The sequence below is a fragment of the Rissa tridactyla genome, chromosome 4 (genome assembly GCF_028500815.1).
Source record: "Rissa tridactyla isolate bRisTri1 chromosome 4, bRisTri1.patW.cur.20221130, whole genome shotgun sequence".
NCBI classification, from domain to species: Eukaryota; Metazoa; Chordata; class Aves; order Charadriiformes; family Laridae; genus Rissa; species Rissa tridactyla.
This window is the reverse complement of record NC_071469.1, coordinates 20,716,451-20,744,404: the sequence shown is the minus strand read 5'-3', so window position 1 is coordinate 20,744,404 and position 27,954 is coordinate 20,716,451. Positions and strand designations below refer to the sequence as shown.

General features: G+C 50.6%; 3 protein-coding genes across 10 annotated transcripts in view; 2 read left to right on the top strand and 1 right to left on the bottom strand.

Moving 5' to 3' along the window:
• The window catches only part of PHRF1 (PHD and ring finger domains 1), a 32,046-nt gene extending 21,748 nt beyond the window's left edge, over positions 1–10,298 (top strand). For all 4 annotated transcript variants that reach the window (XM_054197643.1, XM_054197644.1, XM_054197641.1 and 1 more), the window contains exons 13-18: positions 1,320–1,474; positions 2,337–5,126; positions 5,840–5,916; positions 6,538–6,798; positions 7,911–8,039; positions 9,227–10,298. In XM_054197643.1, coding sequence (XP_054053618.1) covers positions 1,320–1,474; positions 2,337–5,126; positions 5,840–5,916; positions 6,538–6,798; positions 7,911–8,039; positions 9,227–9,361 — 3,547 coding nt within the window. In that variant the 3' untranslated portion in view covers positions 9,362–10,298. The remainder of the gene's footprint in view (positions 1–1,319; positions 1,475–2,336; positions 5,127–5,839; positions 5,917–6,537; positions 6,799–7,910; positions 8,040–9,226) is intronic.
• A 2,780-nt stretch (positions 10,299–13,078) lies between these two features.
• Positions 13,079–20,954, top strand: LOC128908085 (malignant fibrous histiocytoma-amplified sequence 1 homolog). Of its 2 annotated transcripts, XM_054197646.1 has the most exons (11): positions 13,079–13,133; positions 14,257–15,136; positions 15,725–16,016; positions 16,454–16,640; positions 17,663–17,853; positions 17,957–18,444; positions 19,059–19,216; positions 19,695–19,854; positions 20,322–20,392; positions 20,503–20,609; positions 20,839–20,954. In XM_054197646.1, exons 1-11 carry the CDS (start codon positions 13,088–13,090, stop codon positions 20,854–20,856), a joined length of 2,598 nt encoding a protein of 865 aa, XP_054053621.1. In that variant the 5' UTR covers positions 13,079–13,087; the 3' UTR covers positions 20,857–20,954. The 2 variants fall into 2 exon arrangements, with proteins under 2 accessions (XP_054053621.1, XP_054053620.1); XM_054197645.1 differs by lacking the exon at positions 20,839–20,954 and having other exon boundaries at positions 20,503–20,684.
• Positions 20,955–21,171: 217 nt separating this feature from the next.
• On the bottom strand, positions 21,172–25,772 carry IRF7 (interferon regulatory factor 7). Of its 4 annotated transcripts, XM_054197650.1 has the most exons (11): positions 25,653–25,764; positions 25,395–25,557; positions 24,578–24,740; positions 24,413–24,492; positions 24,189–24,234; positions 23,966–24,085; positions 23,710–23,868; positions 23,428–23,553; positions 22,811–23,185; positions 22,530–22,648; positions 21,172–21,624 (listed from the first exon to the last, which is right to left on the bottom strand). In XM_054197650.1, the coding sequence occupies exons 1-11, from the start codon at positions 25,673–25,675 to the stop codon at positions 21,478–21,480; spliced, it is 1,521 nt and encodes a 506-aa protein (XP_054053625.1). In that variant the 5' UTR covers positions 25,676–25,764; the 3' UTR covers positions 21,172–21,477. The 4 variants fall into 4 exon arrangements, with proteins under 4 accessions (XP_054053625.1, XP_054053622.1, XP_054053623.1 ...); XM_054197647.1 differs by having other exon boundaries at positions 23,428–23,868; positions 25,653–25,772; XM_054197648.1 differs by having other exon boundaries at positions 23,428–23,865.
• Between the last annotated feature and the right edge of the window lie 2,182 nt (positions 25,773–27,954).

The window sequence follows — 27,954 nt, the reverse complement described above, 5'->3', positions numbered from 1 at the left end:
TGGGTGCTACATTTGCTACCCTCCAGTCCATTGGGACCTCCCCAGTTAGTCATGACTTCAGGTAGATCATGGAAAGTGGCTTGGCAAGCACGTCTGCCAGCTCTTTCAGCACTCTTCCGTGGGAGGTGTGAGAAGTTTACATGGATGTCCTCTAATGCATGGCGAAGGTTGGTTTCTCAGGATTAAGACAGTATATTTTTATGATAACTTGGAATATTTCTCTACCTTTCCCATCTCAATCCTGAAGGAAGCCTTTCAGGAAGCTTTCCATGTCCTCCGAGTTAGTTGAGTAACGCATTGTTTAGAAGGTAGAACTGTTTAACTGAAATTCAGTATTTCTAAAGGCTTGATTTGCCTGGACTACAGCAAGTTTCCTGGTCTGGCCTGGGCAGCCAATTCTTTTAGCCTTCCCATTTTATCTTTGTTGTATGTTATCACAAGGTTTTGGTGTACATTATATTTGGAAAGTTTGCATACAGAAATGAGATGTAGCTCCCTCGAAGAGCTGGGTCTTTTGGTCCCTTTTGAAGTTGTGGTTTGTTGTGGTGGCTTTTTTTTTTTAAACCCAAACAAAGAAAACCCCAAAATTCCACCACCAAAAAGCAAAGAAAGAAAAACAAAAAAGCCACACCCCAGCACCAAAAACACTCAAACCTTTTCAATCCGTATTTCAAGAACAGAGAACTTAGTTAAACCATTTTAATAACACTGAGTAATGCATAAAGGGGAGTGTTTGTGTTGTCCCGTGTGTGTGAGTTGTTTTTCAGCGTAATTCCTCCTATGCCATGCTCTTAGCTACCCTACCTGTAGGCACCTGTGTGTATTCTGACTAGTGCTAAACACTGGTTCAAGCTGCATCAGCTTTTTTAGATAGCAGTGTAGGGCTGAGGAATACACTTGTGATCCTGATTTGGTGAAGGGAAGAGAGGCAGCTGGGATGGAAATATCTCTGAAGTGCTGAACAGTGGTTTATGCTTCAAAAATGCATCTTAAATGCACTGGAAAGTCAATCTTGATGCACTACACAGTGAGCACCACTCTTACATAAGATTAAAAGCATACGCTTACCAAATGTCTCTGGTATGATTACATGCCTTCCTATCCTGTGGTGTTCCTGTAGGCAGTCAGTAAAAGCTTCACCTTCTGTTTGTCAGAGGGAGATGGGGGCTGAATGACTCTAGTGAAGCCAAAACTACAAGTGACCTTCCCTGGCTGACCTCTGTTTATGCCCTTGGTTTTGGTTTCTTTTTAATGTAATGTGTGTGTATAGAACAAGTGCTGTAAGAGTAAAGGAAATATAACCCCTCTGAAACATGCAGAAGCAGTGTACCTGCCTTGAGTCCCGATCAAGAAGCAGAAGCTGCCCCTGTGCCTGATCTATTGGGAAGTATCCTGTCTGGACAGAGCTTTCTCATGATGAGTAGTTCGGATGTGGTCATCAACAGAGATGGTTCGCTGACAGCGAAGAAGGCAGGTAAGGGTTTGGCACTTCATAGTGCGATTAGTCTCTTTGTTTCATCCGCGTCTGCCCTGGTCCTACAGGCTGCATGGTTTCAAACATAGGGGTATCCTTATTGAGCGTTTGGATACGTAGGGTAGATTTGGTAGTTGCCAGCAGTAATCCGTCTAATAAGATTCTTACGTATGCTCTGAAACTGTGTTACTTGTCTCTGTTTTAATTGCAGAGCTGAGGTGTTACTGGAGGATTTTGGTTTTAATGGGTAGTTTTCTTCTTTCAGAAGTACTGCACTGTAGTTTCATGCTTTGTTATAAAAAACAGAGGACTGGATAGAGCAGAGATACCTTAATATCCAATTCTTCTGGCATTTGTCATGCATTGCTGCCATGCCTGTGAACTGTACTTCAGTTTGAAGAGCAGTGATGAGGACCTTGGCAAGAAGTTTCTTTTCAAAAGTAAAGCTCTAGAATCCGTGCTGGCATGTTCAGCTGTGTCTTCCTTTGGCATGGTGTTATCTGGAAAGAATCTCTTCAGATTGAAACTTAGAGCTTTATTCTTAAAATAAGTACCTGTAAAGTCCTCTGTTACAGTAAGTTTTATCAATCAGCAACTACAGGATAATAAACACGAATCTGGTGATATCTACAGAACAGAATAATTTATTTCCTAAACATTAGTGTTTACTTCAAAGATGCAGTTGTCTGGCATTAAACCCAGAGCATCTGACCAAAAGAACTATTATACCACCTTATTACCGTGTAGCATGTCTGCAAACCAAAGTGGAACTTAACATAATTAGCTCAGTACTTCCTTTGATGTTGGGGGAAAATGTCCAGATACGTACCGAAAAGCTTAATTGTTTGCTTGTGTGCCATAGCTCCACTTCACAGAAAATCAGCGAATGACTTGCGAGTGGATGATGGTTCAGGACATAACACCCAACCGAGTACAGTGCACTCAGGGACCACAGCAAGCAGCTCCATTGCTGGACCTTCAGTTTCCTCTGGGCTGAGTACTCACACCAGACCCTCCTCCTCAAGCTTGTTTTCATCCCCTTCACCCTCGCTGAGCAGGACTGAGCCTGCAGCAAACCCTGCACAGACTACATCAGAAAAGGCAACTGTAAAATCAGAATATTCAATGACACCCAGGTCTGTTCAGACTCAGAATATAGCTACTCTGAGCAGGCATGGCTCCAAGTTAGATGATATGCCCAGATTTAATGGAAACTCTAAAAACTTTGCACCCAGTGACTCATCTTCAAAGCCTCTGAGCTGTAACTTGGATTCTGGCTCAAAAGCTGTAACTGTGAGGCAGCCATTAAAACCACCTCCCAAGAGAATTGACATCTTTGAGCTTCCCAGGATACCAAAGATTAAAAAGGAAACCAGCAGCAAGCAGGTGGAGCCGAAACCAGCAGGAAGCCAAAGCTGTGACATCCCCAGCTCCTGTATAACCCAGCTGACTGGCAAAGAGAGCACTAATCAGCCGGGAAGGGGTAGCAAGATGGAAAGCCAGAAGTCAAATGCCAAGGAATCTCAGCAACAAACCCGTACGAGTGGGGTGTCTTTTTCTACCAGTACGGGCACGTATAGCAGTTCATCACTACTGGGCCCTTCGAGGAGCAAGGGCCCAAGCTCTTTTGAGAGTTTTAAAATCAATATTCCTGGAAACGCCGGACATCCCAGCAGACTGTCTAACCCAGGATTTTGTAACACCTTCCGCCCTGTGGATGACAAAGTGCAACAGAAAGAGAGTCCTTCACCTCTTTTCTCAGTTAAGAAAAAGCAGGTTAAAAGTGAAATATATGATCCCTTTGAGCCAACAGGATCGGACTCGAGTTCAGCAAGCAGCAGTCCTGAAAGGCTTGGCTCAGGGATCCCGCTAACTAATATTACCAGGACTATTTCTATTGAAAATCCAAAAGTTCAAACGTTTCAAACTGTCCGTCGTTTCACTCCTTACCTGGTAGAAAATGTATTTGGATCTGGGGCTGACTCTGACGTAGCATCTAGTAACACAGAGTCTCATGATGACGTGACGGTAAAAAGCAGGATTGTGGAACAGATCTCTGATACAGAGGAACGAGATAATATGGATGACGAAGACTTTCTAAGCAGTCCTTGCACTTCGTCTGCTGTTAAGCAAATTTCTAGTGCGGAGTGTTTGAAGGAGGAAAGCAGGGAGGGTCCTAATGTGTTCTTTAATGCTGAAGAATTGATTAGACCTAATATTAATGTGAAAGCAGAACCAGATAGTCCCTCAGAAAACGATGGGCAGCAGAAAGTCCAAAAGGTAGAACACACAGAGCGGCGATCGCGTTCCAGATCCTGTTCAAACTCCAGCTCCCGAAGCAAGAAGAAGATGAAAAGGAAAAAGGCACTTGTCAAAGAGCGTAAGAGATCCCGGTCAGGGTCTAGGGACAGAGCACACTCAAGGGACCGAAGCTCCAGATCTACCTCGTGGTCAGGTGGAGAAGAGCATAGCAAAACACACACATTGAAACCCAGGAGCAGGAGGTCTTCTACTGATGGTTCTAGCAGTCACGAACGATCCAAAAAAAAGAAAATGAAGGATAAAACCAAGGATAAAAAGGCAAAAACTTCTTGGTCTAGGGAGAGAAGGAAATCTAGGTCACGTTCAGGTAGTCCTGGAAGTACTTCTGAGTTTTATGAAAATAGGAAAAAGAAAAGACGGTCTCGATCAAGATCAAGACGGAGGGAACATTCCCGGTCAAATAGCATTGAGAGGACTAAGAGGCGGAAACACAGGAGAGACAAAAGCTATGAGAGGTATGATAAAGACAGTAGCTTGAGGTCAAGAGACAGAAAGAGATCGAGATCCAGATCTCGGGAGAGGAGAAAGTGGAGGTCTCGGTCTCGGTCCGCATCTCGATCTCGGGAACACAAAAGCAGCAAATCACAGGAAAAAAGACCAAGATCAAGATCGCGTTCCAAAGAAAGAAAACACAGATCAAAAGAGACCTCACTTCCTCCTCCACCAGAAAAGGATCAAAAGCCTCCAGTTGAAAATGTGTCCAGGTGTCTGGAGCAACACCATTCCTTCAAACAAGAGCCAAAGGAGGAGCTAGTACTAGAAGAGCTTTCCATAACCATCCAACCAAATGTCAAACTTGAGGAAGTACAGGCTGAGACCCCGGTTCAGTTGAGAGAGGTTCAAGAAACTGTAAAGGTAGAGCCTATCTGTGAGGAAGTGACCAGTGAAACTGCATTCCCTGTGCCAGAGATCACAAACATTTGTGTTCCAATTGGCAATGTGGATTCTTTTGCTGAAACCGAATTAATGAGAAGTAGCAATCCATCAGTGCTTGGCAGCTGTAGCAATACAAACCTTGAGATTACAGTTAAAATAGAAAATACTGCATTATGTCCATCTCTGGTGGAACCACCCCCAAAGAAGGAAGTTATGCACGCTCCCGCTGAGGCTGCACCAATTCAAAGCTCATCCAAAAGCAAAATAACGGATTGTGTGAAGGAGGTCAAAGATGAGTGCCTTGTGTCAAATGAGAAAACCGGTAATTTCAATAAGCCTGAACTAGAGGTGGTACCTCAGGGCCCTGCGTTGAAATCAAAAGCACCAGTGAAAAGAGTTACCTGGAATCTTCAAGAGGAAGAAAGCGGCACGTTGTCTGCTGGAAAAGCTCCAAGTAAGTCTCTCTTTTGGAAAATAAATGGCAGTTGAAGTATTCTGTATGAGGCTTAGGGTTGTGGTGCCTGGCTAAAACTGGTTGTGGTGTAGCAGCTCTGTCATCTGAGCTGGGGAGATCCTGTGGTTTCCAATCCTAAGAGCTGGCATTTGGCACTTGTTGAAATCCTGAGGTGACTTGTGTTAATGAATCGGAGAGGACATGCTGTCAGCATGGCTCAGCTAGCCAGCGGCAGCTTGTTCAGCCGTGAAGCATGTATTGCAACCCGATCTCTGAACTGGCAGCCCGTGTTCCACCCTTTCTGCAGTTAACTAGAATGGTTGTTTTGCCTTCAGAATTTATAATATTTCTCAGAACTGAGGAGCGTGACAAATCTCTGTAGCTCACTTCTGCGAGCTTGCTAAGCCAAAGCTGCTAGGAACAGTTTGGCCTGGGCCCCTCTGCTATGTGCATTGACAGAGTTGCTTGTGTGGCCCTTGTTGGTTACTCTCATGGAAACCCAGTAAAAAGCAATTGCTTAAGGGGATGATAAGTCCTCTATTATCAGAAGCTTTAAAATGTTGGTGACTGCTAAGCAAAATCCTTTTATAGCTAGCTTTGTTGTTAGATCCTTTTTATTTTAATTTTTTAAAATATAATTAGCTTTGAATCTTTTAACCATTAGGTTTATTTTCTTCTGAAATGTTTTCTTTTCCTTCTCTTGTGAAATCTAGGGGTGCCATTTTACAAACTTCAGCGAGCAAAAGAAGGGGCCTGGAAAGCAGAGGACTTGAACCAAACGTTAAATCAGGTGCAGTTAAATGAGCCTCCTCCAACCAATTATATGATTCCTGAGCCTATGTTTCCTGATCTAGATTCCTCTCAGGTTGGTTCCTATTCTGGCACCCAAGTGTCATGGAAGGCATCCCACTTCATCTGTGCCCTCGTTGTGCAACACCCTCCTCTCATGGCAGAGTTCTCCTTCCTCTGCGTGTGGTACATTTCATGTAGCCCATACACCTCAGCAGTCTAACCATTTAATCTCTCAGGTGGCCCTAACGGGTGAAGAAGCACATTTTCTTTTAATTCCGCTCTATGCGTGCAGCTTCTGTTTTCAGCAGTGACTTGTGGAAAGACGGTGCTGTTTGAGAAGCTGTGAGCTTCTCCCTTGTTGTGATCAGGCTGTAAAAATTGGCCTGGTGGTATCCATCTGTGCCATCAGCCTGTGCAGCCCACCAGTTAAAAAATGAATGGGGCTGGTGCTAGCTCCATGTGCACAGAGACCTAGTTGAGGGCTGGGATGTTAGCCTCCCAGACTTAAACCAGTAATTAAGTGCCTCTTTGAGTGGATAAAAGGTGCTCTGAAAACCCTGATCTGATGCTCTGTCTTGTACTTACAACAAGCATTTACAAAATTCTATCTGTTTCACAGGTGTACTGTCAAAATATACCTTTGACGCCACCTCTGCCCTCAAGCCTCCCCCCCTATGCCCCCGTCAGCCAGCCCACGGTTCAGTTTATCATGCAGGGTAGTCTTCCAGCGCTTGGCTGCATGGCGGGACAGAGCCTGACTCCGGAGCCAGGCAGCCTGGCCACCGCATCCGAACCAGGAATCCAAGCTGCTTCTGTTGGAAATGCGGAAGAAAAGATTAAAGCACCCAAACCTCCAGTGGATAAAACGAAGAACGAGGAAGTGAGTGAATGCTATCAAGTGGCAAATGCATAAAAATCAATGAGCTGTTTATTTGAACTTTGAAAGTTTGGGGGTTTTTAACTCTCCGTACTGTATTTTCCTCGCCCCTGTTGTCAGTGTTTTTGGTGACTGACCCTGCTAACACAGGAGTGGCGGGCAGTCCTTTCTTTGATTGGGATTTACTCCATTTGATGATTCCACTGTCTGCCGCTTCATCACAGTAAGACAGAGAGGGATGAAAGCATCTAACATGCATTCTTGAAGCTCTGAAACTTTCTTGCGTGAACATTTGGAAGGGGCTTTTCAGAAGCCAGAATCTCCTAACTTCTTTAAACACCTGGTCTTCTCCTTTCCCCTCCAGCTCTGAAATTAATGTCAGTTCTCATAACGGTCCTGTAGAGAGGTAGGACTGTATCTTGCTGCTTATCAGCACTGAAAACGCAGAAATAGTAAAATACCTCGGAGATTTTGTAGTGCAAGTCCCTTGCTGCTGAGTTCTGGGTTTCTTGTACAGACCATCTCCTCTAAGCATAGTGGATGTTAACAGAAGAACAAAAACTTCTTAGCCGATTATTTTACTTTGTACCACAAAACAGTAAGATGCTTTTCCCACCAAACTTCTGTTTATAAGCAGCAATTTTTATGAACTTGTTTAGATAGAATATGTTCTGATGTCTTCTGTAACCCTTAATTTATAGGCAGCTCTGCGATTTTCAGAACGCCTTTAGAGCTACCTGTAGCTTTATATTCACAGATATGACTTGCTGCTTTTAGAATCTGATGCCTTTCAGTGGGTGTATGTTTACTTCAGAGCTGTTGGAAGGGAAGGAGGAGACCAAAATTAATAAGTGGACATTGTAGTCGCTTGCTTAAAACACATTCTCTAAGACATAGAATGCGTGTTACATAAAACAAGGGTTCCTCATAGCACAAACTGGTTTGAAGGCTGCAATTTACAGTAAAGGAAATCTGCTTTGGGGCTAGCTCTTACTTGGGTCGTTGAAATTGTGAAATGAGAATTTTCATTGTTAGAGCATTTCTAAGAAAAATAGATTCAGAAGCCGTTCCCAAGATAGCACAAGGTAGTGAGTGAACTTCTCTTTGCTGTGCAGTACATGAAGAAGCTTCACATGCAGGAAAGGGCTGTGGAAGAAGTGAAACTTGCTATTAAACCTTTTTACCAGAAGAGGGAGATTACAAAGGAGGAGTACAAGAACATTCTTCGGAAAGCAGTGCAAAAGGTAAGGTGGACAGTGCATGTCACTGTGAAGAGGAGGAGCTGGGGCAGGTCGTTAAATAAGTGGCAGTACTTTGGGTTGCATTTACCAGCTTCAGCAATTACATGCTGTAACTCAGTAGCCGATCTTTGACTCATAATCTGCAGTCTTGCGGTGAAGCAATAGTGGCTTTGCGTAGGACCGAGTGGCGCCGTTGGGAGCTGTCAGACTGTTGCTTTTAGAAGATTGTGTTTTCAGTGGTCCGGAGCATTGCTAAGCTTAAGCTGCCCGAGATGAAATGTTACATAGTACGTGCTTTGGGTGAGAATGGTCAAATCTCTCATTAAGAACTTCGACCAGAATTGTCAAGCTGTTTCTGATAAAGTGAGAAAATACTTTGTGCGTTAATTCCATCTGTGGTGTCCCTGAACTTTGGAAGAGGGCCTTGCAAATTGACTGATGTTGACTTTTGTCTCAGATCTTAGTGCTGACCAGATTGTGGCTAAAAAAGGTGCGATCAGCAGGTAAATGTTGTCTTGTGAGAGCAAGTAATGCTCTTGTGGTCAAGGCAGTTAAATGATACCCTGGGAACTGTATTCTCTCCCTGCTCTGCATTCTTGCTGTCACTGAGAAATTCCGTCATAAATCAAAATTCCTGAGATAATGGCTGCAATTTCACCTCTTCTACGTGACCCATATGAACCTCAAGTGTGGTTTGTAGGAGAGCTGAGCAACACCGATTGCTGCAGAAGTCACTGCAAACTCTTCTCTGAACACTGATAAAATTCTTTGTAGCGTCTGTTTTCTTTCTCCCATATCTGAAAATGGTCCCTCAAAACTGCCAGATTCTTTTAATCTGAGGATCACTTCCTCAAAATCATCAGAAAAATGGGAAATCAGCACTTCTGTGATTACCACATATTGTGTAAAACTGGCTGGCCAGAAAAGCCTGTAGTAAAAATGAATAATTCTGCTTTCAGAGATGCCTCTGGATTCAGTTGGTGCTCAGTAGATTATCCCTGGGCCACTTCTGAAATGCTTGAAGTAAAATATTACTCTTATCCTTTTTGAGTTTTCGGCTTTATGTATCCTGCTGTGAGACCCGAGGGCCTATGCAGGAAGCTTAGGGCTGCTTTACCATTTGTCTGTTGCCTGCCTGAACTGCTGTTAATACCGTTAATTAACCAAATGCCTTTTCTGATCCCTTGCAGATCTGCCACAGCAAAAGTGGAGAGATCAACCCCATGAAGGTAGCTAATCTGGTGAAGGCATACGTGGAAAAATACAAACACATGAGGAAACATAAGAAATCCGATGGTGAAGATACCCGTGAAGTGGAAAATTGAGAGCAAGCCGCAGCCAGCATGACTTGGAGTGAACTTATTCTGGCTGTCAACACTGTGCCAGAGGGAATAACAGATCTGCGGTTGCATCTCATTGAAAATAAGCAAGATTATAATAGGATTTATCTGCGGAACCTTCTTTTGAATTGTTTCCATATGGGAATGAATTTGGGGTTTGCTTTTTTTTTTTTTTTTGGATTACCTACAGATGTAGAACTAAATAACAATCAAATGCCTCAGACCAGCAGAGTAATTCGAGGGGAAACACAGAAGAGATTAATGTTTGGGACTCCCGGATTGCTACCGTTTTCAGGGTTACTTTGATTACATTTTTGGGCTGTGCACCTGTCTTGCTGAAGGTTTGAAACTGGACACCACTTTTCATACGCAGTATATTGAGAGCTGTATACTGTTTCCCTTGTGTTTATTTATCAAAATACAGATTGTCTTTAGAAATTTCTGATTTAATACTTGAAATGTTGTATTTTTAGCCCATTCGATGGTGAGCAAAGCTTTACTCGCTCTGTCATTTGGGGATTGCGGAAATGAGGTGACCTTTATAAACTGACTTCAGAAACACTGCTCAAGCCGTGGTGTTTATTTACATTCTGTTGGAAGTATCTTGTTAGTGAAAAGTTTAATTTTGGGGTGGGAGACTGTGTTGCACTTCTGTAAATAATGCACTGATGGCTGGTTTTGTGTCTGCCTTTCAGGAAAAAAACGAAACAAAAAGCAAGCATTGTGAATTTTCAGTAACAAGCTGGAGGGTTAAGGCTGAACTGATGTACAAAAGCAGAAACGTGACAGAATTTATAAAGTTATTTTGAACGGTTTTAGTCCTATAGCAGGTGTCATTTGTTTGTCTTACAGCTGCCTCTTCACAGAATCACAGAGTGGTAGGGGTTGGAAGGCACCTCTGGAGATCATCTAGTCCAACCCCCTGCCAGAGCAGACTCACCTAGAGCAGGCTGCACAGAATGCGTCCAGGCGGGTTTTGAATGTCTCCAGAGCTGGAGACTCCACCACCTCTCTGGGCAGCCTGTTCCAGGGCTCTGCCACCCTCAAAGTAAAGAAGTTCCTCCTCATGTTTAGGTGGAACTTCCTATGCTCAACTTTGTGCCCATTACCTCTTGTCCTGTCCCCAGACACCACTGAAAAGAGTCTGGCCCCATCCTCCTGACACCCACCCTTTAAGCATTTATAAGTGTTGATAAGGTCCCCCCTCAGCTGTCTTTTTTTTCCCAGACTGAAGAGACCCAAATCCCTCAGTCTTTCTTCATAAGAGAGGTGTTCCGGTCCCCTAATCGTCTTGGTAGCCCTTTGCTGTACCCTCTCCAGCAGTTCCCTGTCCCTCTTGAACCGGGGAGCCCAGAACTGGAGACAGCACTCCAGGTGCGGCCTCACCAAGGCAGAGTAGAGGGGGAGGATGACCTCCCTCGACCTGCTGGCCATACTCTTCCTGATGCACCCCAGGATGCCATTGGCCTTTTTCGCCACAAGGGCACATTGCTGGCTCGTGGTCATCCTGTTGTCCACCAGGACTCCCAGGTCTCTTTCCACTGAGCTGCTCTCCAGCAGGTCAGCCCCCAACCTGTACTGGTGCATGGGGTTATTCCTCCCCAGGTGCAGCACCCTACACTTGCCCTTGTTGAATTCATAAGGTCTTGGCCTGGCTCTTCTGTATAAACCTGCATGCTTGGCTCTTGTGTAAGGAATACGGTGTTTCTAGATGGGGATTGGAGTTGGATAAGTAATTGTTCCTGCTCTCTAGGAGGACTGGTTTTCCTATCAAGAAGCAAAGGTGTCCAACACACGTACCGATTTCATCTCACTTTCTCTGCATGTACTGCAGAGCCACCCATCTTCTAAGCCATCACCTGAAATACAGTCACTTAACAAATATATTCAGCGCTCTTGGACCTGACAAAAAGCATCATTCCCCATCTAACTTGTGTTAGGGAGAAAACATGTAACAGGGAAGCTGAAGAGAAAACCAGTAGGTTACAACTTAGAAACTGGCTTTCCCTTCAACGGGAACTGAATGTACGTGGCCTGTTGGACCAGATGGCAGCAACACATTGTACTTGAGGGTTCTCCAACCTTTTAGAGTGCACTTGGAAACTGCCCTCATCAAGGATAGTCTTGCTGTTTGTCTTCAAAGAGAAAACAATAAGGCGCTCTGGGATTAATTTTATAAAGCAAAAAAAAAAATGCAGCTTTTATTTTTTTTCCCTGGTCAGCGTAGGAAAACTCAGAAGCAGTAAGACCTTTGATCCCTTGCTGGCATTCCTAACTTTTCAGTGAACTCCAATCCTAAGAAATTTTGGCTGTGGTTTGGCGGACTTTTTTTTTATTTTATTTAAAAAAAAAAAGACAAAACAAGCTGATATACCAGTACCATCTGGACTGGTGAAATGCTTCGCTCCCATCATTCACCATCCTCCAGAAGCGTTTATGGATGAGCCCTGAACATTTATGAGTTGATGTTCTTTGTCTCTGTTGCTTCCTGTGTGAAAGTGCAGCCTGAATGGCGTATAAGGAATTGGTAAACTTGGGCTTTCTTTGCAGATTTTGGAACAAAGGCTTGCTAAGAGTGCAAAAGAGTAGCTGGAAGAGATGCTTTAGTTTTAAAGCTAAACATGTAGCTTGAATGTATACCTAGCAGGGGTTGTAAATACAGACACTGCTGATAGATTGACAAAATAAAGTTCAGAAACTTTGATGGCACTGTTGCGACAAGAACGGGAGAATGCGATCTGGTTGTGAATACCCTTAGGCTGGAAATCGGCCACCTTTGGATGTATCAGAGGAACAATTCTGGAATAACCTGCCTGCATGAGTGGGGAAAAAAAGGAAGGTGGTGTGAAAAACAAAGCTTGACCAAATATTAGAAGCAATTACGCTGTTAACCAGGAAGACAATGTCAGTCTGTTTTGTTCCTCGGACTGATTCACTGCTTTAAATTCTTGGTGTCAGCCTTGAATTAGCAGTAAAGATACCAGCCTCTTGCAAGATCTATTAGGAATGCATGTACTGTGAGGACTGTTAAATTTCAGTCACCTCTGCACCTGCCACTGCCCGGAGGAGTGATAGGGCTGAAAACTGTACGTTCTGCATGTGCTTCCCCCTGAAGTTATGCGAACAAGAACACTGGTTCTTTCATTCTGTCTACCACTAAAAATAAATCCATCAAATTGTAAGCTGCCCCTTGGGAGAGGTGAGGAGTAACATACCGAAAAATGCCTCTTCTGGCACACTCTAGAAAACAATTTTTCTGGTGTACGTGTATACTACCTGCATTTTTTTATTTTTTAATTTTTTTTTCTTTCTGGTTTACCCTCTTGGATCAGATGCTGCCACCTGTTTAAGGGAAGGAATCTTGATTTATTCAACACGTGCAGTAGTTTGGTAGCAGTATAGTCTCTTGTCAGCGTCCTTTCCCACCTCTGCAGCAGTGGTAACACCAAAAGCTCCTTTAGCAAAGGCCGGGATAGTGCTGGAAGAAGTTGACTCAGGAGCTGCTCTGCCCCTGTCTTCTGCAGGTGATCTCCAAAGCTGCTTTCGGGACATAGACACGGCCCTGGTGTTTGGCCAGAGGTGCTTGGGTTGTTGGGAGCTCCTCCGAGGATGGACGGAGAAAGAGAGGGTGGGGTTCCTGGGCAGAGCTCGGGGAGGCGGGGAGAGAAATGAGATTAGGAAACAAAAGGGGGAGGCTGAGCGCCGGGGAGGATGCAGCGGGTGCCACGCTGCAGGGCCATGACCCAGCCCAGAGCCTGTGAGTAGCTGCCCCAGCTCTTCGCGGCTCTGGTTCATAGCGGTGGTGGGAGCCCTTCGGCTTGTCTCGCTGATGGCGCTGGAGGAGAGACCGTGCATTTGGGAGAGGGGGAAAGCTTTGCGCTCCTGCCGGGCTCGTTGCACATCCCAGCTGTAGGTTGTGATGCTGAGAAGTGGTGATGAGTCGGTCCTTGCGCAAGGGGATGCCATGCTCCGTGTTATCTGGGGAGGAAGTGAAATGAGGGAGAGGAAAGCAAACTGTCTGTGTTTTCTTCTAGTATAGTGAGATCCCACATCCCCGCTGTAGGTTGTGATGCTGAGAAGTGGTGATGAGTCGGTCCTTGCGCAAGGGGATGCCATGCTCCGTGTTATCTGGGGAGGAAGTGAAATGAGGGAGAGGAAAGCAAATCTGTCTGTGTTTTCTTCTAGTATAGTGTGATCCCACATCCCCCTGGCACTCTTCTCGCCTGCAAACCTCTCTGCTCTAAACACCCTCCTTTTAGAGATGTTCTCGGCCATCACCGAGTCCTTTCTTGTGCGCCCTGTCATGGAGGGGACCCCACTGTCCCTGCGTTATTTCCTAGTCTCTCGGGTCTGGGAGCATTTCTGCAGGGAACCGCAGCGTGCATCTGGAGTGGGGGGAGGATGTGAGAGAGGAAGTGTCTGCACTTGCTGGCCTTGGCCCCAGCCCATCTCCCTCGCTGTGGTCGAGAGCTGCGGGCGGGCTGAGTGAGTTCTTTGTAGAGCAGGTCTCCTCCTCATGTCGGCTCTTTTCCTGCCAGCCCAGCTCGCTGCTGGGATTAGAAACCTGCTGGTTTCGGGGTAGATGCATCTGTGGCTGGAGCTCTCGCAGTGCTTTAATGAGAGCAAAGCTGTTAATGTGACGCTTGGCCTACAGGTCAACGTCTAGTGGGCACCTCTTCTTATGTCTTCAGGCCCAGCCAAGGTCCTTGTGCCTTGGCTTTGGTTCCTCTCTTGAAAGGACACAGGAGCTGCTTGAGCTGGAGCTGTGGTCACGCTGTTCAACCAGCTCCTGCGTTTTGCCTCTGCTTTGCCTTGATGGCCAAAACGGTCCCAAAGGGTGACAGTCTCTCTTAACCACCTTCCCTGTCCCACGCGTCCAGGTCAGGAGCAGGAGGACAGTTTGCGTGAAGTGACTCTCTCTACCCAGAGGCTGCGTGTGCTGCCTCCAGCAGTCCTGAGCAACCCCATGCTGGAGAGCCTTGACCTCGACAGGAACAAGCTCAGGAGCGTCACCGGCATTTCTAAGCTTTGCAACCTGAAGAAGTTAATACTGTCCAAGAACGAAATTGTGGACTTTCCCAATGAAATCCAGAGCCTGGTCTGTTTAGAGAAGCTTGAGCTGAATCAGAACCAAATCCGAGTCATCCCAGAGGGGATATTCTCCCATCTCCCCAGGCTTAAACACTTGCGGCTGAACAACAACCGTCTTGGTGCCCTCCCCAGGGACCTGGCAGCTTGTCGAGGCAGCCTCCAGTACCTCAACATCTCCAACAACCTGTTCCGGACCTTCCCCCAGCCTGTCCTGCAGCTGGCCCACTTACAGGAACTCCACATGCAGAATAATGCCCTTCGCCAGCTCCCCAGGGAACTCTTCCAGGGGCAATCCCTGAAAACGTTCAAGGCCAATGGGAACCCCCTCCAGGAGCCACCCAGTGAAGTGTGCGCTGGTGGCATCCAGCAGATCCGGAATTACTTCAACCAGCTTCAACACAATTCAGGGCAGGAGGACAAGAGGGTCAAGACCATGTTCCTGGGGGCCTCACTTGCAGGGAAGTCCACCATCTGCAAAAGTCTGAAGCAAGGGCAAACCAAACTGGTGCCCAAGGAAGAGCGAACGGTTGGGATAGAGATCAGTGAGTTCCGGATTGAGGACTTCACGTTTCTCTTCTGGGACTTCGCTGGCCAGCTGGAGTACTACATGACTCACCACGTGTTCATCACCCCACAGGCACTCGTTGTCCTTGTCATCAATCTCCACATGTAAGTGCTGAGCTGGTTTGGATTCAAAGTGGAGTGGGATAAAAAAGGGGATGGGGAAGCCATTCCCACACCATTTCTGCTGGACCTTGATGCCTGGTTTTCTCACCACTGGAGTAGCTAGCACTCCCTCTCCCCCTTTTTGCAGATCACTTTTAATTAGGCCACTAGATCTGTCATCGCCAAAGTAAGTAAGTCCTCTGTTTTGAGGGGTTAGATGACCATTAACTTTTTCTGTGACAATTGATTCCCAGCTAAAGGGCTTTGCTTTCTGCCTTGGAAATATCTCTATGAGCCTTCCTGCATCTTGTAGTGCTCCCTGAACATGGAGGGAGCATCAGGCTTGGGCTTTGTTGTACAGAGGGGTGCTCCCATCCACAGCAGGGACGGACTCTGCTACACCCTGTAGCTTTAACTAGTTTAGTTAAGGACGAGTTTGGATACAGCCCATGACAGTTGGAGATCCGAGCTCTTCTCCAGTAAGCCCCTGGGACAGCACCGGGTGCACGGTCAGGCCTGTGCTGGTAGAAGTTGGCTGGAGATCCGGAAGGTTAGATATGAATTTGGGATTTTCTTTTTCTCCTTCCCCAGGTACCAAACTAACGACAAGGCTTTCAAGGACCTCGTCGGTTTCTGGATCAACAACCTGTCCATGCGAGTTCCAAACTCGGTGGTGCTTCCTGTGGGAACCCATGTGGACTGCTGTCGGGAGGAGGAGGTGGAGGAGAAGAGGCGCGACATCATGGCCAAGATCACGGCCATGCTAATGGAGAGAAAAAGCAACCTTGCTCACTTCATCAACAACCTGGAGGGCAGTGAGGAGCCTGAGTTCTACATGGACCAGTGGGAGAGGCTGAAGGAGATGGAGAACTGCACGTTAACCGTAGGGCTGAGATTATCATGGTTCCTTGCTGTCTCTGGTCACCCCTGTCGCCTCTGGCAGCATGGGGTGCTACAGGTGATGGTGACCCAGTGCTAATGAATCGGGCTGCTACTGCGGCCATTCCCCAGGGCTGGGGTGGACGTGGTAACCCCTGGCTCTGACCTGGTGGGTCCTTGTCACTGCTCAATAACAGGCATCTCCTCCTGTGGTTTATAGCACGTGCTTGGGGAGGAGTGTGAGGGGGCATTTACCATCCCCACATGATTTTTCCGGGAACTGCTGCAGAGCAAATGTGTGAAGGAAGTGCCCTCTGAAGCTGAGCCAGCAGTGTGTCCCATCCTTGGTGACCTCCTTGGCATTAGGTCCCGCCCTTACCTCGCAGGCAAAAAGACTCCTCTGGGTGTGCTTTTGGCAGGCGTGTGCTTTCTCTCTTTCAGATCTTAAACTTAGTTGCTGTCAACTGCACGGATCACCGTGATATCAAAAAGCTCGAGGCCACTATTCTGGAGCATGTGAAGAATGAGGAGCTCTTCCCCGAGGTTGTCCGAGTGCTGCCACCCGTCTACAGGCAGGTGGAAGCTGCCATCATAGATATTGCGCAGAGTGAGGAGACGGCAGATCATGGTGAGTGGTCCATCACCCCCACCGCACTGTCCTGGGAGGACTTGCTGTCCTGCGGCTGAGACGGGCTCTCTGGTGCTTGCTGCACCTTCTGACCCGGCTCACGTGGTAGTGGGGTTGCTGCTGAAGACCTTGCAGTGTTATTGCTGGAGCATTAATTGCTGTTACCCAGCTCTGTCACTATGGGCATCTGCCCCAAGGCAGGTATCTAGGCAAATGCATAGGAAAAGGCCAAGTGAGCCTTCACCAGAAGGCTCTGCCAACATCTACCAACCTGTGGCTGCAGGTACCCTCAGCTGGCCACGTTGTCTGGTTTGTTTCTTTCTGGTAACATTATTTTTTCTCCCCTTTGCCCTTTATAAGCAATTAAAAAATCTTGCAGGAAGGAACTCCGCAGCTTTAATGCTTCTGCACGGTTTCAAAACTTATGTCCTGCTATCTTTATTTAATGGCCTCTACCACTCCCTAGCCCTTTCTCCGTGTCCCCTGTGACTTAGCAGGCAGCCTCGGCTCCTCGCTTACATACCTAAAGGAGGTATGAATGCCACCGGCCCCCGGTGTCATCTCTGGCTCCCCTGGCCACTGTAGGATTAGTGGTTGAGGAGCAAATGCTTTTCTTTTCTGGAGATAAGCCAGGTTTTGTTGCCTGTCTTGCTGCATGAATAAATGACAATCTGAGGTTTAACTGCCAATCTGAGGTTTTATGGTCTGAAACAAACCTGCTCTCTCAAACAATGAAAAAATCCAGTATTAGCCTCATTTTTCAGATGCATCGTTGAGGTCCTGACAGGCTGTTGGCACCGCTGAGGTGAGGCGAGCCCATGGGAGATGCAGCGTGACAGTGGGACAGCTGAGGGTGGGCTTTTTGGGCCACAGACATCGAGCATTGCGTTGGTCCCACCTGCTTCCCCAGGGGTGGCAGGGGGGACATGGGGTGCTGCTGGTGTTTGTTGTCTCTCTAAAGCACCTGCCTTGGAATGCTGGTGTCCGAGAGATGTGTGCTGAGCTCCCGTGTCTCCCTCTAGGCATGATGGACCTCCAGTACCTGCTCAGCAAACTCTCCCGCTACAAGCACCTGGCCAACTTGGGCAGAGAGCTTCTGCAGGACATCTTGCGCTACCTTCACCGCATCGGGCTTGTCGTGTGGTACGAGGAAATCAAGCACCTGGAAAGTACTGTTTTTCTCCAGCCTACGTTTCTAATAAGTATGTTCAAGGTGAGCACGGGGATCAGGACCGTCTTCTCTTCAAGGCCCAAGCTCTGCAACTTTGCTGGGCTCCTCTCAGTGCCACCTCTTCTCTCCTTCTCTTCCCACTCAGCTCCTGGTGAGGTACCGCCTAGTCCAACAGCTCGAGAGCATCTCTGTGGACACACTGATCGGGGAACATGCCACCATCAGAGACAGGTCCAACTGGGTGTGGACCTTTAAGTCAAAGGCAATGCTGTGCCACCGGGCCGTGCGTGCCTTGGTGAAACACCAGCTCTGTTTGGAAGGGATGTGGGAGGTCTTTGAGGAAATCATGGGACACGGGCCCCACAGAGGTAGAGGGAAGCTCTTCAGCCTCCTGGAGCACTTTGAGCTCTGCCTGGAGGTGCGTCACACTGAAGCACTCAACCCACAGGCCGCTGAGTTTGTGCCCGGGAAGCTGTGGGAGACAACACGGGGCCAAGGCGAATCCTGGTACTTGTTCCCAACCTATCTGAACCAGACCAATGAGGTCTCTGAGGTGTGGGGAGGAGATCACCCCGAGGACCTCCACATCCGTGCCTACTTCTCACCCGAAATACCTGAGGGTTTCTTCCAGAGGTAAGCTGTGGTTTCCAGCCCTCGATGAGGTTGCGCCGTTTGGGGTTTGCTCGGTGCAGCAGCAGTATGTCTGTCAGCAAGTCCTCGCCTGTTGAGTCCGTATCAGCTGAGGCATGAGGCCCAGACCCAGGAGACCAGGGCAGCTTCTCAGCTCTGCCACAGATGTGTAGAGCTCTGGATGAACCATTTTGATGTTCGCTGCCTGGATGTGAACAAGGATCACTCTCCTTCTCCTTCACCTGTCATCTGGGGTGGGTTTTGGCTAGTCTGTGCCCATCCAGGCAGTCAGAGGTCTCCCAGTCCCACCTGAGGACGGTCCAGTTTCTACAGGCACTGGGACTGTTCCAGTTTCTGGAAGGTCTCCTGTCCTTGTGGGGTTCTCAACTTGTGTCCAGGGTTTTATCTGATGGCCAACTCTGGAAGCAGCTCTTGGCTTAAAATGCTGCTCCTGCTGCTTGAGCTTTCAGTAGGGCAGGGTCCTCACTTGGTGTCTGCCTCTGTTTCTGCTGAAATTGGGTTCATATTTTTCACGTCAACCTAGTGATGTGCTTTCTTCCGGTGTTAGAGCTATGCATGTAGGAGGGTGGTGAAAGCCATGGGTGATCTCCTTGCAGGTTCCTAGTAAAAGCTTGCTCCTTCTACTCCACACACTGGGTGGCCAAGGCAACCTGTCTGCTTGTATGCAATGGCAAACCTCTGCTGATCAAAGAGAACAACCAGAGGGCCTACAGCTACCTGGAGCTCCGGTACAGAAAGCCAGGAGGAAGGGCATGTAAGGATCCCTGATCTTTATTTCATGACTCCCAGCCGCACGTCTCTCCTTAGCTCCCCCCTGACACTTCCACCCTTCTGGTCAGAGTGTCCCAGAAGCGTCTGCCACATGTCCTAGTCTGGCAACCTGGTCAGGAGTCCTCTCAAGGTATCACATGAAAGTGGGAAGTCAAGTTTTCTATCTTCTCATGGAGGGAATGGGTCATCCTTCCCCATAAGGTCCCAGCAGAGTACAGTCTCGGGCTGGGTCTCCAAGTGATAAGCAAAAAGGCCATCCAAGTTGGGGAAACTCTTCCAACAGCTCTTTAAATTCCTTTGAAAGCTGATGGGCCTTGGTTAACTTGAGAAACAGAACTGGTCCAACCTTTTTGGCTATGGTCTGGCAGGCTCGAAGTGATGCATACAATCCCACAGCATCTCCCGGGCTGCCACGGTTGGGTGACCGTGAGTAAGTGAGACATTCTCCTTTTGCCTGGAAGGTTTCCAATTTGCCTGGGACTTCCTCATGGCAGTTGTGTTCATCGTCCAGAAGCTCGCCGAGGAGTGGCCGGGGCTGCATATGTGTGTGAAGACCCCCTGCCGAACGGCTGGCTGTCCTGCTGAGCTCATCTGGCCGGACATGGATGGCACAAACACCATGTACGTACACACTGCACCCCTCCAATCTACGGGCTGGAGCTGGGTGGTTGCTGCTGCAATGGTGGTGGTCAGCATTCTGGTCAGCTTCTAAAAGGCATGGGAAATTAGTTGCAAAACTCACCAGGCACTATGTTGCCCTTCTCCTGACCGTAGCAGCCCACGTCCCACGTGGTGTTAGCATTGACTTGTGTGGGAAATTCGAGCATGGAAAGAAAGGTGAAAAAGTTGAGACTCTGCGGCTCAGGCACATAATGTCCACTCTTGCCAGGTGCCCACATGTCCCCTCTTTAATGAAGAGCTGAAGATGCTCAGGCACCTGGTAAGGCAGCAGCCGTCCCACCAACAGCAGAACCTCAGGTCAGGGTGGAAAGAGGGAGCCCCTTGCCATCGCCTTGCCATCATCTTCCATAGGAATTGCTGAAGGCAGCTCCTGCTCCTTCTACTTCTCAGGGCTTTTTCCTCCACAGGACGAAGGAAGATGTTAAAACCTGTGGGACGTGCGGGCACCGCTTTGGCGCAGAGCTGCTCCTGCCCAAAGGTAAGCCCAATGGTCCTGCGTTTGTGCCACAGCTCTGCTCGAGGGGGAAGCGGGGTAGGCTGAGGGCTTCATGAAGCTGAGGTGCTGATGGTGTCCCCCCATCCCCGCAGTGCCCAGGCAGCTGGAGGAGCCCCCGGCCCAGCCCTCTGCTCACTATTACGTGACAAGCTACGGGACCACCACCTTCGGGACCAGCAGCATCCACGTCAATAAGCAGGTAAGGAGGCTGCCACCTCCCCTTGCCCAGGGTCCAACACTGATGGCCAGGCTCATCCTCTCCCCTCATGCCTGAAATGAGGGGATGCAGCTGCTTCCAGCCTGGGGAGAGGACATCCCATCTTTGGGCAGCACTCTGGTTACCACCAGAGATACCTGAGTAACCACCTCTGCACCTCAGAGCTGAGCTCTTGGTGCTTCGTGTCATAGTTACTGCCTTATTTTTCCAGAACATCTCAAATGAGTAACCCCGGGCCAGCGGGGAGGCGCTCGCCGAAGAAGGAATTATATTTGTTTAGCCAAAGCCAAGCTGTCCTCAACGCATTTTGCTTGCAAGTCATGTTTGGAACCTTAATGCGTGGAAATAAACGCATCAGTAAATGCATCCCTTCATGCATGGGAAGTCCCCTCATTTACACAAATGGAAGGGGGAGAAGCGTTCAGAGGCTTTGCTGGGACAAGGCTGGCCACAGATCCCCACATTTTTAGGGGATGGACAGGGGGGTGAAGGTCTTGGACTGATAGTGGGGGCAGATGTCTGGGCAACATCAGCAAGCAGGAAACACCTTTCTATACATATATATTTAAACTTAGAAAACTTAAGAAAATAAATCTGTAAATGACCCCACTCCACAAAAAAGCACACAGTAGCAGCTGACAGAGCGGGAAAAGCAACGTTTCAGCTCCAGGACCGGCCAGTGATGCTGTCCTTGGGGTGGGGGGAGCGGAAGAGGAAAGGTCTCCACCACAGGCATCCCACCGTGGCGTTCCTGGGGGAATGCCGGTTTGAACGGCCCCCGATGCCCGGTAGTCCCCCGCTGGCTGATGCCTGTCCCGGGGAGGGCCATGGGGAGCGTGGCGGGTGAAGGTCAGTCCATCTGCATGGTGTACTGCTCGATGAGCTCAAAGAGGCTGAAGGAGTCGGAGAGCTGCAGGCTGACGGTGCCGCTGTCGAGGGAGGAGGCTCCTTCCCGCTGCACCTGCTCATACCAATACTCGCAGAACTTGGGCACCAGCTGCGGCAGCAAACCATCGGGGGTAGGGGCAGGGTTAGGGGCAGCTGCCTGATGTGGCTGCAAGGCCCTGCATGGCCCCCATCCTCTTGGAGCAGAGGAAGGAGGTGTGCGGGGCCCCTCTATGTCTCCCCCAACCCCTGAGGGTCCCATCCCTGGGCAGCTGCCTCCCACCCCATCCTGCCCAGCCCCCAAGGCGGCCCTCCCTGGACTCCTGGCCCCCCCTGAGGGTCCCCTCCCCAGGCACCTGCCTCCCCATATCTCCCCTGCTCCTCAAGGGTTCCCCTACTTGGGCACCCACTTCCCCACCGCCACCAAGGGACCCACTCCTTGGGCACCCAGCCCCACCCACCCCCATCTCCCCTGGTCTCTAAGGACCCACCCCGTCCCCTCTCACTCAGTTCCCCATCTCTCCCAGCCCCCAAGGTATCCCCTCGCTGGGTACACAGATTCCCATCTGCCCCAGACCCTGACAGTCTCCCTCCTCGGGCACCCAGACACTCACCTTCCCTGGACACTGAGGGTCCCCCTCCCTGGATCCCAAGGAACTTCCATCTCCCCTGGACCCCAAAGATCCCCCTCCCTGGGCACCCAGACACCCACCTTCCCCTGCCCTTGAAGGTCTCCCTCCTTGGGCACCCAGACCACGTCTCCCCTGGACCCCAGAAGTCCCCCTCCTTGGCCACCCAGAGCTCCATCTCTCCCAGACCCCAAGAGTCACCCTCCCCACGTACTCAGACCCCCATTTCCCCTGGACCCTGAGGGTACCCCTCCTCGGGCACCCAGAGCCCCATTTCCCACAGACCTCCAAGGTCCCCCTCCTCAGACATCCCCCATCTCCCCTGGTCCCCAAGATCCTCCCCCTCCCTGGGCAGCAGTGGGGCAGAGGTGAGTGTTGGCCCCTGCACCTTGACCAGGATGAGTCTGGACTCCTTGGGCTTGTCCTTGGAGAAGAATTGCCCGAAGCAGAGGTAGATGGTGAAGTCAGGGGACCGCTGCCTTTGGCCATTACGGAAGTCCCTCAGCTCTGTAAGGGGAGACAGGACTCAGTTTTGAGGTGAACCGGGGGAACATGGAGGGGCTGTGAGGGTTCAGATGTTTGTGGCATCCTGGAGCTGGCTCCCATAAGCCCCAAAACCAGGAAGGGAGGAGTGAGTTGGAGTTGGTGGATAGACACACCCTTGCCCACCTGTGCAAAACTCATTGAAGTCAAAGATGGGGGTTGCCTGGTCCCGGCAGAGCATGTTGGGCGGGGGATCCTTGACGCCCTCGAGCTGGTGGGACAGGGCCCAGAAGACCTTGCACTTCTTCAGGCGGGTGGCGAAGAGCTTGCTGGCGCGTTGCTCCAGCTGCAGCCCCGCAACGCCCAGCAGCTGCTCGGTCAACTCCCGCTGCTTGCTGTCGGCCAGCTCGGTGGGGCTGGGGAAGCGGACCAGGTGCCCAGGGCGCTGGGCCACCGCCGGGTCGCAGGGCTGGTACACCAGCAGGCACTGCCTGCCCCCCACCTCCTCCTGGTGGAAGAGCTTCCCCCGGTAGTAGATGCTGACGTCCAGGATGCTGACATCTGCACCAGACGTCCAGGGATCAGGAATGCCATTCCCCAAAACCCAAATGATACCCCTCCCCAAAACCCCCCACTGAGCATTAATAAATATTAATAATTACATATAATATTTATTAGTAGTAACTGCAATACTTATAGCTATTAATAACACACTGAGCAGTAATAAATATTAATAATTCTATATAATATATAGTACTGATTATAATAATTACTTATAGCTATTAATAATTAATAATCCTCACCTGCGTTATCCTCTGGCGGCGGCGGTGGTGGTGGCACAGGGTGGGTGGGGGTGAAGAGCATCGCCTCCCCTGGGGACAGCACGGGGACCGTGCCCTCCGGCGGGTGGCTTGGCAGTGGCATGGGTGCTGCGGCGGGAGACGGGCAGCATTGGTGTCGCAATTCGGGGTGCAGCAGGGCAGGGGTTGCTTTGGCATGGAGGGCACGTGCCAGCACCCCAGTCTCTTCCCACCCCTGTATGGCATCTCCACGCCTGGGACTTGCTCCTGCCCCACAGCACCCACCTTGGTGCTCCAGCAGCATGGGGTCCAGGGGGCTGTAGGCGCCCAAGGCGGGCTGCTGCGTTGCAGGCACCCACTGCTGACACGCCGGCGGCGGGAGGCAGTTGTTTTGGCTGGGGTCTGGGTGATGCTGGAGCAGGATGTCCTGGTGGGGGGCATCTACTACAGAGAAATCACCGATGGGAAGGGGCTGGGGTCACCCACACGTTGGGTCACCCACACGTGGTGTCACACAGTCTGCAAACAGGGGTGGTCTCACCTGCAGATGGCCAGGATGGGGCCAGGGGGCCAGGGTCACGGGAGATGTTGCAAAGCTGCAGCACCCACTGCAGCTCATCCACGTCCTCCAGCACTGAGGGCTGTGCGGGGTTGGTGCTGCCTGGGGTCGGGGACAGCAGGTGGGAGGTCTCACAACCCCAAAACCAGCCCTGTCTGAGCCTACCGAGGTGTCCTCCCAAAAAAACTGGGGGACTAGCACCTACCTGGGAGGGTGATTTCTGGGGCCATCTCTTGCAGAGCAGGTTCCAGCTGCAGAGGGAAGCAGGATGGGGTCTTACTGCTGTGGATGGGGGACACCCAGCCTCACCCTGCCCTGCATTTCAGCTGGCTGCTGGGCTGCAGCTCAGGAGCACCCCAAGGACACAGGGGTGCAATGCCTGAGCAGTAGCAGTGGGGATGCCCCCACATGCAGTGCCAGCCCCATTACCTGCGGCTGCTGGTGCTGTGGCTGCTGGTCCACCGCAGGGTCAGGGCTGCCAAAATCTCCCTCCTCGCCATGCCCAAGGGCTGATAGAAGGAGAGTGGCATGAGCGGGGCACCCTGAGATCGCCTGCCCCACCCCCAACGCAGCCCCCCATGAGGCTAGGCTCACCTGGGTTGATGGCAAAGACCTTGTGTGGGTCGTCACCACATTTGGAGTGGTCCTCCCGCATTGTGAACATGCGGGTGCTCCTCAGGGCACAGCGGAAGTTGGTCTTCCACTTGGCTGGGTCCTCGGGATACCCTTCATATCGCCCACTCGCCTTTGCCCAGGCCTGGTGGGTGTGGGGGGATAAGCATGGGGACCCTGGCTCCATGAACATGGAGACTTCAGGGAAGACTTCAAAGTCGCTGTTGGTCACGCCCCAAGTCCCATCAACCTTGAATACCATGAACTCGCCACTGGTCAGCTCCCATTCCATCCACCTTGAAGCCCTCAAGGTTGCTGCTAGTGACAGTCCATCCTTCCCACCTTGAAGACTTCAAGTTGCTGCTGGTCACCTTCCCCGCACCACCCCCTTTGAAGATCCTGAGGTCGCTGCTGGGCAGCTCCCATCCCACCCACCTTGATGACCTCAAGGTTTTTGCTGGTGACATCCCATCCCACCCACCTTGAAGAACTTGAGTTCATTCCTGGTCAACCCCATCCCACCCAACCTGAAGACCTTGAAGTCGCTGTTGGGTAGCTCCCATCCCACCCACCTTGATGACCTCAAAATTGCTGCCAGTGACACCCCGTTCCACCCATCTTGAAAACCTCGACCTCACCGACAGTGACCCCCATCCCACCCACCTTGAAGACCCTGAGTTCATTCCTGGTCAACCCCATCCTTCCCACCTTGAAGACCTTGAGGTCACCGCTGGGCAGCTCCCACCCCACCCACCTTGATGACCTCAAGGTTGCTGCCGGTGACCCCCATCCCACCCACCTTGAAGATCTCCACGTCGCTGCTGGTGACATCCTTCCTGGCATTGTGCTTCCAGGGGACGCGGAAGACGCTGTGGTCCTGGTCGATCCAGCAGAGTCCGGGGTAGTTCCCGCTGCTGATGGCGCTCAGCAGCCAGGGCCCGAACCGCAGCTTTTGGGCCTCCCTGCGGACGCAGGGCCGTCACCGGGGGAGTTCCGGGGCCACCCGGGGCCGGTGAGCCGGGGAGGGCGGGGAGGGAGGTGCTGGGGTGGCTCTTACCCCTCGCTCTGCAGCGCTGCCATGGTGCCGCGGGGTCCCCGGTCCTGCGGGGCCGGTGGGTGACTACGCGGCCACCTCCCGCCCGGCCCTTTTATCCGCCCCTTCCACCCGCGCCCGGCTTCCTGGAAAACACGTGACCCTTTCGAAAGTGAAAGTGTCGCCGGTGGCCACCCCCGCCGCGGGGGTTGGGGGTGGTGGGGTACCACCCACACCGGTCCCCTCCGGGTGCCAGCGATGCGCCCGGGGATGATGCTCTGGCGTCCTCCCGTCCCCGCCCCCCCGCACCGGGGGATGCATCTGCAAAGCCCTGAGCAACCCCCTCGCCAAATTAGTAATAATTAAAAAAATAATAATACCGCTTTAGACCTTGTCCTGCACCACGGCGGGACGCAGACCTGGGTGGGCACCGGGCAGGATCAGCCCCTGAACTGGGAGGGCCGGGGGGGGGGGGAGCAAAACACCCGTGCCCCCGCGCTGGGGTTGCTCCCCACGGGCTGTTGTGACCCCCAAAGGGCTGGTGCGGGACGGCTGCGCCCCGAAACTAAACCACGCGGGTTTGCGGGGGGCAAAGGGCAGGTGGAGACACCCCGAAACACTCGGACTCAGCCCAAAAGCAGCCGTGCCCACAGCCGGCGGGGCTTTCCAGGGTGCAGCGGCCACGCAGCCAGGGCTCGGCCTCAGGGCTGGAAACCCCCGTGCCATTTATTTATTTATTATATTTATTTTAATCCTTCTCTTTCAGGCTGCCTTGGTTTGCATGCTAAGGGCATGCTATTAAAAAAAAACAAAACCACAACAAACCAACAAAAAAACAAAAGCAAAACCCAGGAGGGCAGTGGGCCCGGGCCACTGAAACCAGGAGCCGGTTCTCCTGGCACTCCCTTTTCCCATAAAGTTGGGGTGCTCCCAGGCCTGGCACGGCGCCCGGAATGCCAGGTTGAACACCCACACAGATCAGTGTTGGAGCACCAGACCGCGGCAGGAGAGGGGCCGGGAGCTGCCTCGGTGGGATGTGGGGACTTCTCGGGAAGCTACATGGACATCAGGAAGCTACATGGACATCAGGACCATCTCCGGCCCTGCTGTCCGGCCTGGTGGCACCGCCAGTTTACGCAAAAAAAAAAAAAAAAAAAGTTTAAAAAAGGAGGAAAGTCAACCCTGGGTGGTTCAGGGCCAGCATCACCCTTGCAGGGTGCACCCCACCCCCCCCGTGGGGCTCCCCCCAGCCCTGCCGGCCCCCAGAAGCAAGGCAGGGGGGAAGCAGGCAGTGGGGGGAGGGGGGTCCCGGTGGCCAGTGTATGGCAGCAGCATGTCCCCCCCCACCCACAAAGGGGAAGCAGCACCCAGCTGGGGCTACAGCTGGTTTCCAGTAAGTCGGGTCCTGGGCACGGCCGACTGTGATGGAAAATGGTCCCCCTGGACCTCAGACCATCGCAGTGCAGGTTATGTCAGTTTTTTGCATTAAATTAGAAGAGAATTAGGGAATAAGCATGATACGAGGCAGGTCACCTGCGGCACAAGCACTCGCCCTCGTTGCTCATCCTTGAGCTGATCTGAGCTCTGCAGGGAGCGGTAAAACAAACCAAAATCCTCCAAGATTTGCAGTTTTTACAAATTTATTATCTAAAGCCTAAAGTGATGGTCATTGGGGCTGAAGCATGGGATTTCGGCCTTTTTCCCTCTACACTTCTTGCTTTTGAAGAAATTTCCCCTTCTTTCCACGAACATCTCCCTACTGCTTACTAGTAACTCCTGCGTGGTTTTCCAGGACCTTGCCCTTTGTTTTTCAGGAAATTTCCCCCTTCCTTCCTAGGAAATCCCCCTATTGCTTACCAGGAAATTTCCCTGTCGGGTGGCAGGGTATTTCCCTCTCAATGCTTTCTAGGAAATTCCTCCTTACTTCCTGGGAAATGGCGTTTTTGCTTTCTAGGAATTTTCTCTCTGCTTATAGGACTTCTATTGCTTTCTAGGAAGTTTCCCTATGATTGGTGCTCCCCAGGAAGCAAGAAATTATTCCCCAAGAAATCTCATTCTTCCTGCCCAGGAAATTTCCCTTTTGATTTCCAGCAATTTGCTTCTTTTGCTTTCTGGGAAATTTCCCCCTCTAGGAAATATCACGGTTACTTTCTTAAGAAATGTCACTTTTGCTTTACAGGAATTTCCCCCTTGCTTTCTAGGAATTTTCCTCCTTTGATTTCTAGGCTATCCCCCCTCTGGCCTTCAAGGAAGTTCCCTCATTGCTTTTGACAAGTTCCCAGAATCTTTTCCTCTTTGCTTTCAAGGAATTCCCCCTGGCGCTCTC